Source organism: Phytophthora cinnamomi (genome assembly GCF_018691715.1).
Source record: "Phytophthora cinnamomi strain GKB4 chromosome Unknown Contig45, whole genome shotgun sequence".
Classification (NCBI taxonomy): domain Eukaryota; phylum Oomycota; class Peronosporomycetes; order Peronosporales; family Peronosporaceae; genus Phytophthora; species Phytophthora cinnamomi.
Genome location: NW_027150978.1, coordinates 132,239 through 145,814, shown reverse-complemented (window position 1 = coordinate 145,814; position 13,576 = coordinate 132,239). Strand labels below are relative to the sequence as shown.

The 13,576-nt window shown below is 55.1% G+C and overlaps 5 protein-coding genes across 6 annotated transcripts; 3 read left to right on the top strand and 2 right to left on the bottom strand.

Annotated features, from left to right (window-relative positions):
- Positions 1-356: 356 nt before the first annotated feature.
- On the bottom strand, positions 357-1,921 carry IUM83_15592 (putative peptidyl-prolyl cis-trans isomerase; the record flags this gene model as incomplete). The annotated part of the gene is made up of 5 exons (XM_067940423.1): positions 357-533; positions 617-774; positions 855-924; positions 997-1,788; positions 1,883-1,921. The coding sequence occupies 5 exons, from the start codon at positions 1,919-1,921 to the stop codon at positions 357-359; spliced, it is 1,236 nt and encodes a 411-aa protein (XP_067790577.1).
- Positions 1,922-2,147: 226 nt separating this feature from the next.
- On the top strand, positions 2,148-3,469 carry IUM83_15591 (Ribosomal protein L13; the record flags this gene model as incomplete). Its single annotated transcript, XM_067940422.1, has 3 exons — positions 2,148-2,286; positions 2,927-3,096; positions 3,167-3,469. 3 exons carry the CDS (start codon positions 2,148-2,150, stop codon positions 3,467-3,469), a joined length of 612 nt encoding a protein of 203 aa, XP_067790629.1.
- A 297-nt stretch (positions 3,470-3,766) lies between these two features.
- IUM83_15590 (SCY1 protein kinase) lies at positions 3,767-6,653 on the bottom strand (the record flags this gene model as incomplete). Its single annotated transcript, XM_067940421.1, has 2 exons — positions 3,767-4,246; positions 4,323-6,653. 2 exons carry the CDS (start codon positions 6,651-6,653, stop codon positions 3,767-3,769), a joined length of 2,811 nt encoding a protein of 936 aa, XP_067790601.1.
- A 712-nt stretch (positions 6,654-7,365) lies between these two features.
- IUM83_15589 (uncharacterized protein) lies at positions 7,366-8,918 on the top strand (the record flags this gene model as incomplete). 2 transcript variants are annotated; one of them, XM_067940419.1, is made up of 5 exons in its annotated part: positions 7,366-7,455; positions 7,529-8,011; positions 8,081-8,401; positions 8,474-8,661; positions 8,720-8,918. In XM_067940419.1, 5 exons carry the CDS (start codon positions 7,366-7,368, stop codon positions 8,916-8,918), a joined length of 1,281 nt encoding a protein of 426 aa, XP_067790644.1. The 2 variants fall into 2 exon arrangements, with proteins under 2 accessions (XP_067790644.1, XP_067790643.1); XM_067940420.1 differs by having other exon boundaries at positions 7,526-8,011.
- A 189-nt stretch (positions 8,919-9,107) lies between these two features.
- Positions 9,108-10,691, top strand: IUM83_15588 (uncharacterized protein; the record flags this gene model as incomplete). The annotated part of the gene is made up of 4 exons (XM_067940418.1): positions 9,108-9,713; positions 9,774-10,109; positions 10,179-10,369; positions 10,460-10,691. 4 exons carry the CDS (start codon positions 9,108-9,110, stop codon positions 10,689-10,691), a joined length of 1,365 nt encoding a protein of 454 aa, XP_067790565.1.
- Between the last annotated feature and the right edge of the window lie 2,885 nt (positions 10,692-13,576).

The window sequence follows — 13,576 nt, the reverse complement described above, 5'->3', positions numbered from 1 at the left end:
GGTTGTGCTCGAGAGTGGTTCACAAGCGAACCGAAGGGAGCTTCAGTTTAGTAAGAGCAAACTTCTTGTCAGTGAGAGCTCCAGTTCAGTACATCTTGTACAAAAAGAAGTCGACAACGAAAACCTACGGGCTGCTGCATACGGGGGTGGTACGCACCGCAAACCCCGTCAGCCGTCGTCAGCTTCACTGCGCTCATCTTCTGTGAAGCGTGCCGAGCTGTCCGAAGGTATTCACAAAGCTCGAGTACGCGTAGGTGGCGCGATTATCCATGACAGCCCCATCGATGGAAGCGGAAAACACAAAATTCTAGTGAAAAAAGATCTTGCACATTTACTTTTCTAACAAGATTCTTTGACTACAACTCTCCACAATCCACGATTGCAACTTCATTCTCCGGTAGTGGGCAACTATTGCCCTTGCTTACCTGCACATTCTGCATCGCGTCCACGACGTCAAGCCCTTCGATCACCTCGCCAAACACCACATGCTTTCCATCGAGATTCGTGAGATTAGCTTTAGTCGTTATGAAGAACTACATCGGAGGCAGTGTGAATACAGTAAAGGTTGTTAGACAGCACACCACTTTCGAGGATAGCCTCAAATGAACTTGCATACCTGAGAACCGTTCGTATTTTTGCCAGCGTTAGCCATTGACAGTAACCCCACGTCGTCGTGGGCCATAAACTTCTCGTCCTTGAAATTGCCCCACAAATCACCGTGTGGGGTACCGCGATAAATGCTTTGACCGCCGGTGCCGTCACCCGTAGTAAAATCTACATCGATATAAAACATGAGTCAGCATCGCACGAATTACGTGTGGATAGCTAAGCAAAAAATAAAACAAACTGCTAACCTCCTCCTTGGACCACGAAGTTTTTGATAATGCGATGGAACTTGCAGCCCTTGAAGTGCAGAATTCCACCCTGGATAAATGAGAGAGGCTCAGTAGGTATCACCCCCAACACAATGCTGTCCACTTAAATACTTCTGCATACTTTCTCGCCAGTGCATAGACAGCGGAAATTCTCGGAAGCGAGCGGAATTTCGTCCTTCAGCAGGCGCATGACGATTCTGCCCGCGGAAACCCCAGCAATCGAGATATCCATGTAAACGGTAGGGTCACTGTCCTTCGTGATAAACTTCTTCTTGCGCTGTTGCAGACTTAGACCAGCATCGACCACGTAGCGTTCATGCAGTTTCTGGAACAGCTCTTCTTCACGGCCGCTATACACCTCCAGTGTGCGGTCGACTGCACCAATCTTGGAAGGGTTGTACTTAGTGTAGAACGCCACCAGCCGATCCCTGAAATCATTTCGGGATCCTGAAGGTAGAGAGGACTTCTCACCCAGCGCATAGTTCGCAGCAACAGCGCTCGTCTGCACGGCACCCGGCTCGACTTGGCTGGAACCTAGTCCGTAGCCTCTCTGCAGCAATTTTTCTGCCAGGCTAGCGCCCATACCCTTGCTTGAAGCTGCTGCCTTCTCGCCAATGTGGGACGCCTCATCCACCAGCTCCTGGTGCTGCTTGTGCCACGACTGCTGCGACCGTTGACGAAAAGTTGTCTGCGACTCGGCGTCCGGGCCAATGGAGTTGCTGAGGCTACTCGAGCCTCCCGACGAGCTGAGTTTCCGCTTGGCCTCCTGCGCGGCCCGGTTCAGGTCGTCGAGCACTGGGTCGTCGCGCAGCTTCTTGGCCTCCTCCCACTTCTCCAGCGACTTCTTCTTAAACGCCGTCGCCAGCGCCACACCCTCGGGCTCCGTCACTACCTGGGCGTCTGCATTCCCCCACTGCCAGGCGGCCAAAGTCACAGCACAGCACACACACAGTCAGATGCCGCAGTCTATTGAGCCCTATGAAGCCTCCTCGCGGCGCAGCACTCACGTCGAACAAGCGCACAGGGTGCCGCGGCAGCTCGTCCATTTCTCCTTGCTCAAAAAATGACGGCTCATTATATTTTGTGTAAAATGTGTAAACATAGTGTGAACCACACCAGCTACTCGACGTCTGTGATTCGCTGAAATTCGTTGCGAGCCAGCGATTGGCCAGGGGCAGCGATTGGCGGCGGGTGGCTCGGAGCTGCCCCTGCATGGCGGCGGCCGGCGCTGCCCCATTTCCTCTTTCTTCCCCGGTGAAACCTCGAAGTAAAATGGTGTTTGAGAAGCCGATCGTCGTCGACTGCCGCGGCCACCTGGTGGGCCGTCTGGCCTCCCTGATCGCCAAGGAGCTCCTGCAGGGCCAACACGTCGTGGCTGTGCGTTGCGAGCAGCTTGAGATCTCCGGCTCGCGTACGTATTCCCCCTGAAGTATCCGTCTAGCTAGTGTATCCGACAGAGACAGACAGGACCAGCCCAGCGTAGAGCTGCACGCGCGCGTCCAGCACCTTGGCTGCCTATGGGCGTCCGGGCGTGCGGCTGCGGGCGCTGGCCTCGTCGCGTCGAGCAGTAAAGCAGAGTGTCTGGCTGCGTAGAGATTGTTTGAGTGTGGCAAGGAGAGCTGCCAGTCGAGCGCGTTTGACTTTCCGTCCACCACCTGCGCCGTCTCGCCCAAATCGCGGGTCGTTCGTCGTCTTCAGGTTCTTCCGTTGCTGCGCCGCCGCGTTCCGCGTCGGATTTTGCTGAGAGGTGAAGCGTGAAGATGTGGAACGTGCCAGTGCAGAGAGACACAGCGTCGATGTGGCAAGCCATGGAGAAGCTGAAGGAGACCGAGTGACTCGCGGGCGAGTCGACCCAGATGAGGAAAAGACGATGGCAATCGCTGCAAACCTCCCCAAACATGCAAAAGTCGCTGCGTGCAGACGCCCTGCGGAGCCGCTCGACATCTCTGGATGTCGTTGTGGCGAAGCAGCGGTGTGTCATGCCGTCTGGCTGTGTGGTCTCGAGAACGGATTGCTCATGTGATCTGCTCTTGCTTCCACGAATACAACAGACGTGCGCAACAAAGTCAAGTTCTTCCAGTTCTTGAACAAGCGTACGGCCACCAACCCCAAGAAGGGCCCCATCCACTACCGTGCCCCGTCGCGCATGCTGTGGCGCACGATCCGTGGCATGCTGCCGCACAAGACGGCCCGTGGTGCCGCCGCCCTGCAGCGTCTTAAGGTACGAAGACTCGTCTGGTTGCTGGTGGAGCTGTACATTGACACTCACCTGAACTATCTGTTGGTTGCAGACGTTCGACGGCATCCCGTCGCCGTACGACAAGCAGAAGCGCATGGTCATCCCCGCCGCTCTGCGTGTGCTGCGCCTGAAGGCCAACCGCCGCTACACCGTCCTTGGCGACCTCGCCTCGGAGGTCGGCTGGCGTCACGCCGAGCTGGTCAAGCGCCTCGAGGCCAAGCGTGTGCTCAAGTCGGACGCCTTCTACAAGAAGAAGGTCGCCCAGCAGAAGCGTCTTGCCGAGGCCGAGGCCAAGGTGTTCGCCGAGAACTCGGAGCTCAAGCCCACGCTTGCCAAGTTCGGCCACGCTCTTTAAGTTGGTGGCTGCTACATTTGAATTCTTGGTTCGCACCCTTGAAAACAATGGCAGACGCTTATCCCATTGCGTCACTTGTTTCTAATACACAATGGAAACGTTGAGGAAATTCACCGCAATTCATCTTTTTTTTGGAATTTAGTGCAATGACGCTTACTCTTTCTATACGCTGTGCAGCGATCCGAAACTGAAGTCATGCCTCGTTTGCGGTTGGGTGGGTAGTCTTTATGTTGATCATTCACATCGTTACTGCTGCCCCGATTTCCTCCTAGCTTCTACAAACACTCAAAATGCCGACTACAAGCCGTCGAAGGCGCTAAACTTGTCGCCGCTCTGCTGTTGCGGTGCATACGGGTCGTAACCTGGAGCTTGGATCTGCAGCATCTGTCCGGGACCAGCAAGCCCCATGTTCCCGCCTTGACCATATCTACCACCGCTCATTGGCGCTTGCTGTTGCATCCCGTACGGAGTCATTTGCATCATGCCAGGGTTGTACTGCTGCTGCTGGTTCATCATTCCGTTGGCCAGGTTCTGGCCGTAAGGCACCATGCCTTGCTGCTGACCCATTGGGTTCGACTGCATTCCCATGGTGTTCTGGCTTGTGTACGTCGGTGTCCCGGACTGAACGCCACCACTCAAGCCCACGCTCATACCGTTAAACATTCCATTACCACCACCGTTGGAAACAGGTGCTGGTGCAGGTGCAGGTGAAGGTGCAGCAGGGAGAGCAGTGAGAAGATTTCCAGTGTCGAGTAGGTCGTTTGACGTGGTAGACGGCTGCATGCATCGCAACAGTTACAGCAAAGTTAGAAATGAGAACCATTCTCAAACACGAACCCGCGAATGTACGCACATTGGTAGCAGTAGCATCGATGCCCAGCAAATCGGCATTTCCATCATCCTTCTTGCCCGCGCGACGGTTGTTGGACCGCGCACTTCCTTTCTTGCCTGCACGGCGACGTGCAGAGAAAGATTCTGCACGCTCCGCTGCTGACTCGCGGTGACCAGTCGAATCACGCCGCTCCGTTCTCGTGCTCTGTGTCCTGCTGTTGGAAGACGATTTGGAGTCACCCAAGTAGAACGGATCGTCCGAGTACCGTTCGGGTCTCTGATTCTGCCCGGCATCAGACTCCGGTTGCTTCTTCTTCGGGACGTATTCTTCAGACAGCAACTTGTTTGCCGCCGCAACACCAGACTCCCGCTCCTTTGAGGCCTCCGCGGCACGAACGGCTTCAGACATCCCTGAAGCGGCCGTAATACCCGTCGTCACAGAACTAACAGAGCTCTGAGATGTGAAAGACTTGTCACGCTCGCTAATCACAGCCTTCAGCATATCCTGAATTTTCTCGCACACCATGTCAAACTGCGAGTTATTCAAGGTCTGTTCCCACAACAGCGGAGCCACCGCCGGAATAATTAGCTTTGCCGTGAACTCCGGACCCAGGTGCTTTCCGAGGTTGTCGTAGCACCCAAGAATGCACATACACGCGGCAGGAGTCTTGTCTTCATGAAGAGTCTGCTGGAGAGTGGGCAGGACGCTCTCAATCAACAGGTCCTTGTCAAATACGTGGAACGACTTGGCCAGCCACAGCAAAGCGTTGATGCGGACGGAAGGCTGCGGTGGAGTAAGAATGAGTTTGTTCACGCGCGGCAAAATCACCTGCTTCAAGATGCGGTACTCGAACAAACTAGCTTGGTCCACGATCTTGTTCAGTACCGTGTCCAGGATCTCAGGCACTGTGCTATCCAGAGCACGACACAGCATAGGCACAACGTGGTCGCGAATGTAGCCGTCTTCCGCCTTCGGGATGAGCGTTTCCAGTTCGGACACGAACATGAGCATACATTGCACAGGCTCCGTGATTGCCAGCAGAGGGACCATCATGGGCGCGATCGAGTACGAAAACGTCTGCTTGTCCACCTTGGCCACGATCTTGAGCAGAGGAGTGATCACAAACGGAGCTACAGCCTTGTTAATGACGACTGACTGAAGCCCTGGAATGACCATATCTCGCAACACACGCGGCGAGAATCCATCGATTGCATCGGGCAGCGTTGTCAGGAACTTTGCTTGAGCCGCGGGCTCCTGCTCCACCAAACTTTGCAGCATACGCAGGGTCTTAATCGGACCAGAGTCGAAGAACGGCGACGCGAGGAATGCGCGGGCCTCTGGACGCTTCGCCGGCTCCACCGCCAGCAGCGAGCGGATCGTGTTCTGCAGGGCGGTCGGCACCGAGGTGGGGAACGAGATCGGGTGAAGAGACTGCACCTTGTAGCCGTGCGTCATCTTGTTGCCGTCGCGCACATCCAGCACAGGGTTGCGCCCGCCGTCCGCTCGAGGCGGCACGAAGAGCTCGTACACCAGCAGCCCGAGCGAAAACATGTCGGCCTTGCAGTCGAACTGGCGCGGCTCCGTGACCAGCTCCGGCGCGCAGTACTCCAGCGGGGGTTCCCAGCTCCCCTCGATGGCTCCTGTGGTGGGGTTCCGGGCGCCCGTGGAGGCGTCGAAGCTGTAGTACTCACTGCGCGAGGTCTGGCCGGGCTCCACGACGCGGCAGAAGCCCATGCCGCCCAGCTTCCACTCGCCCTTGGGCGTGATGAAGATGCTGTGCGGCCCGAGGCTCAGGTGCACGCGGCGCCCCTCGCGGTGCAGGAAGCTCAGCGCCTCTCCCACGTGCATGAGGCCGCAGGCGAGCTCGAACTCCGTGAGGCCGATCTCCAGCACCTCGGGCGTGACGTTGGCGATGTTGGCGAAGTTCTTGCAGGCGTTGGCCAGCGAGCACGTGACGCGCTCCGTGACGAAGCACAGCGAGCGGCGGCTCTCCTCGAAGACCTCCTCCACCTTGAGCACGTGCGGGTGGCGCAGCACGCGCAGCGTCTTCATCTCCTGGCGCAGGATCTCGAGCACGCGGTCCTGGGCCTCCTTGCTCTTGAGGCGCTTGAGCTCGTCCTTGTCGAAGAGGAAGACGCTGTACTCGTGGTTGGTCTTGCGGTGCACGGCCGGGAAGATCTTCCAGCTCAGCTCGTGGCCGCCCGAGGCCGTGCAGTCCTTGGGCGTCTCGTAGTGCTTCAGGTACTCCTCGCTCAGCATGCCCTGCAGGTTCTGCGCGCCCGAGACGGCGGCCGACGCCGCGCCGGACACGGCCGTCTGCACGGCGCTCGAGAAGCGGTTCAGCATGCTCATGGCCGCCGGCGCTCACTTGGACAATGTATGACTGACGCGGCGCCAAAATTTATAAATTTGGCCGAATTTCAAGAAAAAATACAGCCCCACATGGCTACAGACGCTTTACCTGCTGCCTCGGGTGCTGCTGCTGCATGTTGGTGCTGGAGGAGCCCAGTCGAATAATTGCTGCGTCGGTCTGTTCGTGGTGTTGCAGTGCCCTTGCCTGACAGAGGATCGTAGTGAAACTATACATATCGCGATGGCTGAGTTGAGTTGAGCTGGACGGCAGGCGGACGATTCCGACAGTGAACTGATACCGTCGGACTCACGCGACAAATGGCCGAAGATCTCCGAGTCGAGCCGAGCCGTGCTAGGTAGAGCGCCACTGAGACGACTTTGCCCCGCAGCAGGTTGCTGTTGCTCCGTATGTCCGGCCAGCGGTACTGATCCATACGTAGTGGTGCCAGTGGGATGCTCCGAGGATTCGAGGTGTGGTTGAATGCGGCATGCAGAGCGGTGCTCTAGGCACCGACCGGCCTGAGGTCGAGGTGAAGGGGCTCACCAGTGCTTACGGTGGCAGTGGTGGACAACCGTGGACACACGTCGAGGCGAGGCCGTGATCCGGGCGAGTCATGCGGAGTAATCCACACGCGGCTTGCGCAGCGACACGCGGGCTGCGAGAAGGGTAGCTTCTCGCCTTGACACCGCACGCATTCTTCAATTGCTGGAAATGCTGCAGGCGCGACCGGAGTTCACGGACGCTGAGGTGCTGGACCTGCTCGCGACGCTGGACGACGATATAGGCAGCCCAGGAGACCAGGTGCGTGCGTAGAAGGTTGTGAATCTTCACTCTACGTCCTTATCCTAAGATCACGTTGATGGGAACACAGCAGGACGTAAATATGAAGGAGCAATCGAGCGCGTGGGATCCGTCGGTGAACGTTGTGCTGGACGGAGGCATGTTCACGTCGGAAAAGGACTTTGAAAGGTTTATGGAGTCGCTCGCACCGGAGGGTTCGGCGGCAGCAGGAGCTGCCACAGACCGGTTACACGAGCCTCGTGTAGGGACCAAGAGGGCACAGTTGCCTACTACATCAATGCAAAGACCGAAGCGCTGCCGGAAAACGCGCAAGCAGGAGATTGACCACCTTCGTGCAGTCGCAGCAGAGCTGGAGAAGAAGCTAAGGGAGCTGAACCAGACACACAACCAGAGTAGACTTGGCTCCGACCCGTTCTGGAAGCGAGTCTCCAATCGTTTGCTTAAGCAGAGACAGCAGTCTGCAGTGGAGAATGCCCGACTGCGAGATCTAGTCCGCGAGCAGATGACAACACTCAAGACTTTGCAGCGCTCGCTTGAAAAGACTCCTTCGTTAAGCGTAAGTGCTCCGTCTGGCCTTGTATGTCCCGTTGAGAGCTCTAAACGCATTCGCAATATTGTGCTACAGCAAAAAGATGTGTTTCCAGAAGTGCAGGGAACGGCAATAGTTCCACTTCAGTCCAAAGAGCTCTACCGAGACTTATTTCGAAATTTGTCTACTTTGTACAGCACTGGGGTGGATACCATGCTCCCGCAGTCAGGTATACCGAGTCCAAGTCTGGGCGGCAGCAAGAAGGTGAACATTGAGATTGAAGCGGACAGCAACGACGGTCTCCGGATGTGCCTTCAAGTCGTTGAGAATAAGCTCGTCCCCTTCAGCTTCAGGAAGATCAGAGAAGAAGGTTGGAAGACCCTCACAGGGACAAACGGACATGAAGACTTTGAGCTGGTGTGGAAAGTTTTGTCTGCGCATTGGGTATACTCTCACTATGCTGTTCTAACCGCTTTGATGTTGTGAAAGGCTGTTCAAAACCAAGGCGACGAGATGTTTGGCTGGTGTAAACTGGACAACGCGATGAGCTCTATGCAGATGCTGGGGAATATCGCTGTCCGGCAGTACGTGGAGGCAAACAAGCTGACAATCGTCTGGGAGTGCGAAGGCGCCGTGCACCAAGGCGACTCAAAGACTCGTATCCAACCAAAAGGATGGTGAGTTGGCATGCACTGACTTGCTGCTATAGGCGTCGCTAACGCGCTTGCTACTCAGGTGTGTGTTCGAGCCCGCAGAGGAAGACCCCACCAACGCAACCATCTTCAGAAGATGTGCGATTCTGAGCCCGATCATCCCCGAGGACACCAACTTGGAGGCGTCCATCGGCACGACCACGGAGCTCGTCCTCGAGAACTACAAGCGCTCCGTGGTCTACATCTTCGACGGCATGCTGGCGTCGCTGAACAATTCGTAGTCACAGCGGGACATCTACACATTACCAGCAAACTAGTACTCTGTGCCTCCTAGGATAGCTCTCAGCACAAAACTATCGTCGCTTTGCCCGCTTCAACTTGCTGCTCGCCGCAGATAGTATCACTTTTGCGAGGGAGACCGTGCTGAATTTTACCGTCATTCCCTGCAGAGACACTTTGGCAATACCAGTATGCGGCAAAACGCGGTGGCGGTGCCGCTCTTCTCGGAGGCGGAGCTGCTGGACGTGCTCACGGGGATTGACGCAGGCGGCACGAGGGGCGGCGGGCCCGGACCTTCGGTGAATGTGGTGCTGAACGAAGACGTGCTGTCGTCGGAGCAGGCGTTCGAGGAGTTCATGGAGTCGCTGGCCTCGGACGACGACGCGGGCGTCTTGAGAATCTCGGCGGCGTCCGACGACAGCCAGTCCGAGACCGCTAGCACAGCGTCGCCTCCTGCCTGCAGCTCAGCCAGCAAGAGGAAGGCTGGCGCTGCTGCTGCTGCCGCTACGGGGAGTCCGGCGCAGGCAGCGAAGCCGAAGCGGAAGCGGCGCAAGCACGAGCTGGACCACCTTCGCGCGGTGGCGGCAGAGCTGGAGAAGAAGCTCAAGGACCTGAACCGGCCCTCGAGCGAGGAGCAGCCGGGCACCAGCCACGTCTGGAAGCACATCTCCAGCCAGATGATGACGGAGCGACAGAAGTCCGTCGGTGAGAACGCCAGACTGCGACAGCTCGTTCGAGAGCAGGTCAAGTCGGTCAAGGCCATGCAGCGCACGCTGGAGAAGGTCCCAGATCTGAGAGTAAGTCGCGGTGACTTGTGTAGGTTGTCGTATCCATCTCACGGTGGCGTGGTTTTTTAGAAAGCAGGGATTGAAGAGGAGAGCTCCCAGCTGAGCCAAGCAAACCGCTGCCAATCACCCACGTCAAAGGAGCTGTATAGGGATTTATTCAAGCAAATATCGTCCTCGTACAGCAGCGGCGTGGGTAACCAACTCCTGCAACAGCCGTGCATGCCAACGCCCAGCCTTGTCGCCCAACGAAAAATGAACATGGAGATGGAAACTGCTGGGGGACGTGGACCTCAAATGTGCCTGCAATTTGTGGAAAGCAGGCTGATCCCATTCAGCCTTCTGCGCATCGGCAATCACGCCTGGGATTTCCTGTCGGGATCGAATGGACACGAAAATTTTCAAATGGTGCGTGTAGGCCTAGTTCGGCCGCTGCGGGAATTATTGTACTCACACACACACCATTCTGCATAACAGGCTCTTCAAACTCAAGGCAACGAGCTTTTTGGTCATTGTACAGTAAACAACCCCTGCGGGGCCACACAAACCTTGGGCAACATTGCTGTTCGGCGGTATATTGAAGCGAACAAGCTGACGTTTGTGTGGGAATGCGACGGGTTGTGCTCGCACGAAGGTGTCTTGCCAATGCGTATCCACCAGAAAGGATGGTGGGTGTTTTAGAGGGAATCTATTGAGCTTGCTGAGCTTACGTTGGCGCGGCATGAGCTAACACAATTCTACCATGTAATAATGAGCAGGTGTGTCTTCGAGCCATCCGACGAGGACCCACAGAACGCAACGATCTTCCGCGCCTGCGCTCGCATGACGCCCAACATCTCTGAAAGCGATTCCTTCCCAGATTCGGCCAAGGCGGTAGGCCAGACCACCGAGATGATTATCGAGAACTACGAGAAGACCGTAGTGTATATCTTCGATGCCGTGCTGGAGTCGCTGACGAGCGAGGCCAATAAGGCCAGTAAATTGGTTTAGGCTTTGGCCAGCATAGGCCAGTGGTATCCACTCCGTCGGCAATGAGGTCGGGAAATACACGTTGATAATCTCCACTGTTTGAAGCTATGCTGAAGCGACCCGGCGAGTGTTCATCGCAAATCTTCCACTTTCCCTTTGGACGAGCAGCGAAAAGAAGCCATGGAGCAGGCACCCACGCTCTCGGAAATGCTCGAGTTCTTCAACGACTTCCTCGCGGAAAAGCACCCTGAGATCGTTGCATGAACGCTGGCCCAACTCAATTCAACAGTTAAAGCATAGAAAGATGACAACTCCTATAGCGATCAATCGCACTCGCCTCTTACGGATCCTGAAGTACTGGACGATGGCGTGAACTCCGGGGGCATTCTTTCCAAGTTAATACTTGGTGCCTACGCCTAAACGACAGGACGCATTTACGCCGCCGAAGTGCAGAACGTGATAATGGAGGTCAAACTAGTGCTAGGTAGCCTCGACGGAAGAGAAGTGAATGCATTTTCTAACAAATAAACTACAAGTTCAAGCAATAACCTACAACATAGTACTGGACCCCCTTTGTTCATCTTTCATCTCTGTCAACGCAAACTTCGGTATTGGCATCTGCAGCGTGTGACTCGGCTGTTCGAAGCTCTTCTTCTTTGTGTGATCCTGTATCTGTGGACTTCAATATGCCTTCAACGACGGGAGAATCTCGCGATAGTTGACGTTGAGATTTGCTGATGGTGGCTTCGCACAACTGAAGTAGTGTATCTTGCTTATTGCGAGCGAGCACCTGAGTGGCGGTGTTTCCACCTCGGTCGGCTAGCTCTGCATCTGCACCCGCTTCCAACAGTATCCGCGCTACTTCGTGCTGTCGTTTACGAACCGCGAGCAATAGGGCACTCTCGCGTCGGGCACCAGCACGTGCATTCACAAAAGCTGCCCCCATAACCTCGTCCTCAAGGCTGTTCTGTTGCTCTTTTAGAGCTAATAGCAAGGCATTGCACACACGAAGCAACCCATTCGCTGCTGCGAAGTGCAGTGGCGTAAAGCCCTGGTGATTGGGGATTTGCCAGTTTTCGGTCTGAGTGTTGCTTGCGAGGCGAGGCTTGCTATCCGATGCCATTGCTCCAAAAAGCAATAGAGCACACTCCTCGTGGCAGTGCTCGCATGCTGACAAAAACGGTGAGGTATCCGTCGCTCCCTCCGCCAAAGCATAATCCGCCTTTCGCTGTAGAAGTAGTGCCACCACGCCAGCGTGTCCGTATCGCGAAGCAAGTAGTAAAGCTGTTGACCCTCGAGACGCATCGGTGCTCGCTGAAGCTGCTGAGCCAACCGTGGTCAACACTTGCTGGTCCACACCAGCGCCGTGATCTAGCAAGAGTCGAACAATCTCAACGTGTCCATTCATGCTTGCTGCTAGGAGTGGGCTCAAGCGTACATTGATGTCTGCAGCGGAATTATACACAACGCCGACTTGCTTGTCGATTGCGAGCATTTCTGGCGTCGATTTTACTGTCCTAAAGAAGTTCCACGACAACAGGAATCAGGCCCTCCAGGCTAGCCAACAACAGAGCTGTCACGGATTTCTCGTTGCTAGCGTGTGGCTTGGCACCGTGGCTCAGCAACCACAAAGCAGCGTCACAGTGTGCGTACTGCGCAGCAGTGATCAGTGGGGTACTTTCCCACATCCCTCGAATGTTGACCAGCTCGTCGATGCCTTCTTCACTCTCATCCTCGTGGGACTCTAGGCTCTGCGACCTTGGTTGTTGGTATCGCTGCAATAAGTCAGCCATCTCGGTAACATCCCCACGCTTCACAGCCTTAAGAAATTGCACGCGAAGGTCACCACGAGTCAAGTGTTCGTTTCTCGCTGGAATCTTGGAGGTAATTGAGTTTGGTGTTGAACTCTGAGAAGGATGACTAGTTCGTTGGGGCTCCGGCACCAAAGTGTTGAACTTGTGGTTCTTATTTCTCTTGGTCTTCGCGTGTTGAGGCACTGCGCTAGCCGCGACAACGAAGAGGGGTTGATGTGGAGCCACCGAGTTCCTGGAGAATAAGTTACCCATAGCGCTTTGGTTGCATTCACGATGCCACCTACCAAACAACGAGTCTTTCCGACAGCCCAGCTATTTATATATATATATATATATATATACCTATTAGGGCTCAATCCACTTGCAATTGGCCGAAGCATTTGAATACCTATTATCGTGCCTTTCAGCCCTTTTGGCAAATCGGGCTTCAAAAAGTGCCTCCTTCGCACAGATGGTTAGGTTTCTAAAGCATTTTTATGGTGTGCGCAACACTAATTTATTCATTGTGGTTACATTTTTATCCAATCAGATCGTACCAACCCAACTCCTACCAACTCCTACGAAAGTGCTTACGAAGGTACCTCCGACTTGAAAAAGTCCGAATGGCTGAGATTTACCCAGCCATCGAGCACTTAGCAACTGGAGTAGAGTTTAGAATGACCTACTCGATAGACTTGCGTTGGAGGGGCATCGTGCTAATGTATGTGTACTCTGTTGACAACGCAATTGTAGCTAGTGTTTTAGGAGTATCTGTTCATAGTTTAAGTCGCTGGTATACAAGGTTTCGCGCTACCGGAAACGTTTTGAAGAACCAGCCACGTGCCAAGACTTCGCGCTGGCCAAGTGAGGTGTGCGCATTCATGCGCCAATACGTAGCAAACCCTGCTTCTACTTTGAGGAGCTACGATACAAGCTTCGAGCTATCTACAAGGACACAATTAATGTTTCGGACTCAACTATATGTCGCGCGCTACGATTCGACCTAAATTTGACGAGGAAAGTTCTAACAAAGAGGGCTCGAGAAAGCGTTCCGAGAGAGGGCCGAGAGTACGTTGGGAGGCTTCTGCCCTTTTACAGTGGCCCAGATCAACT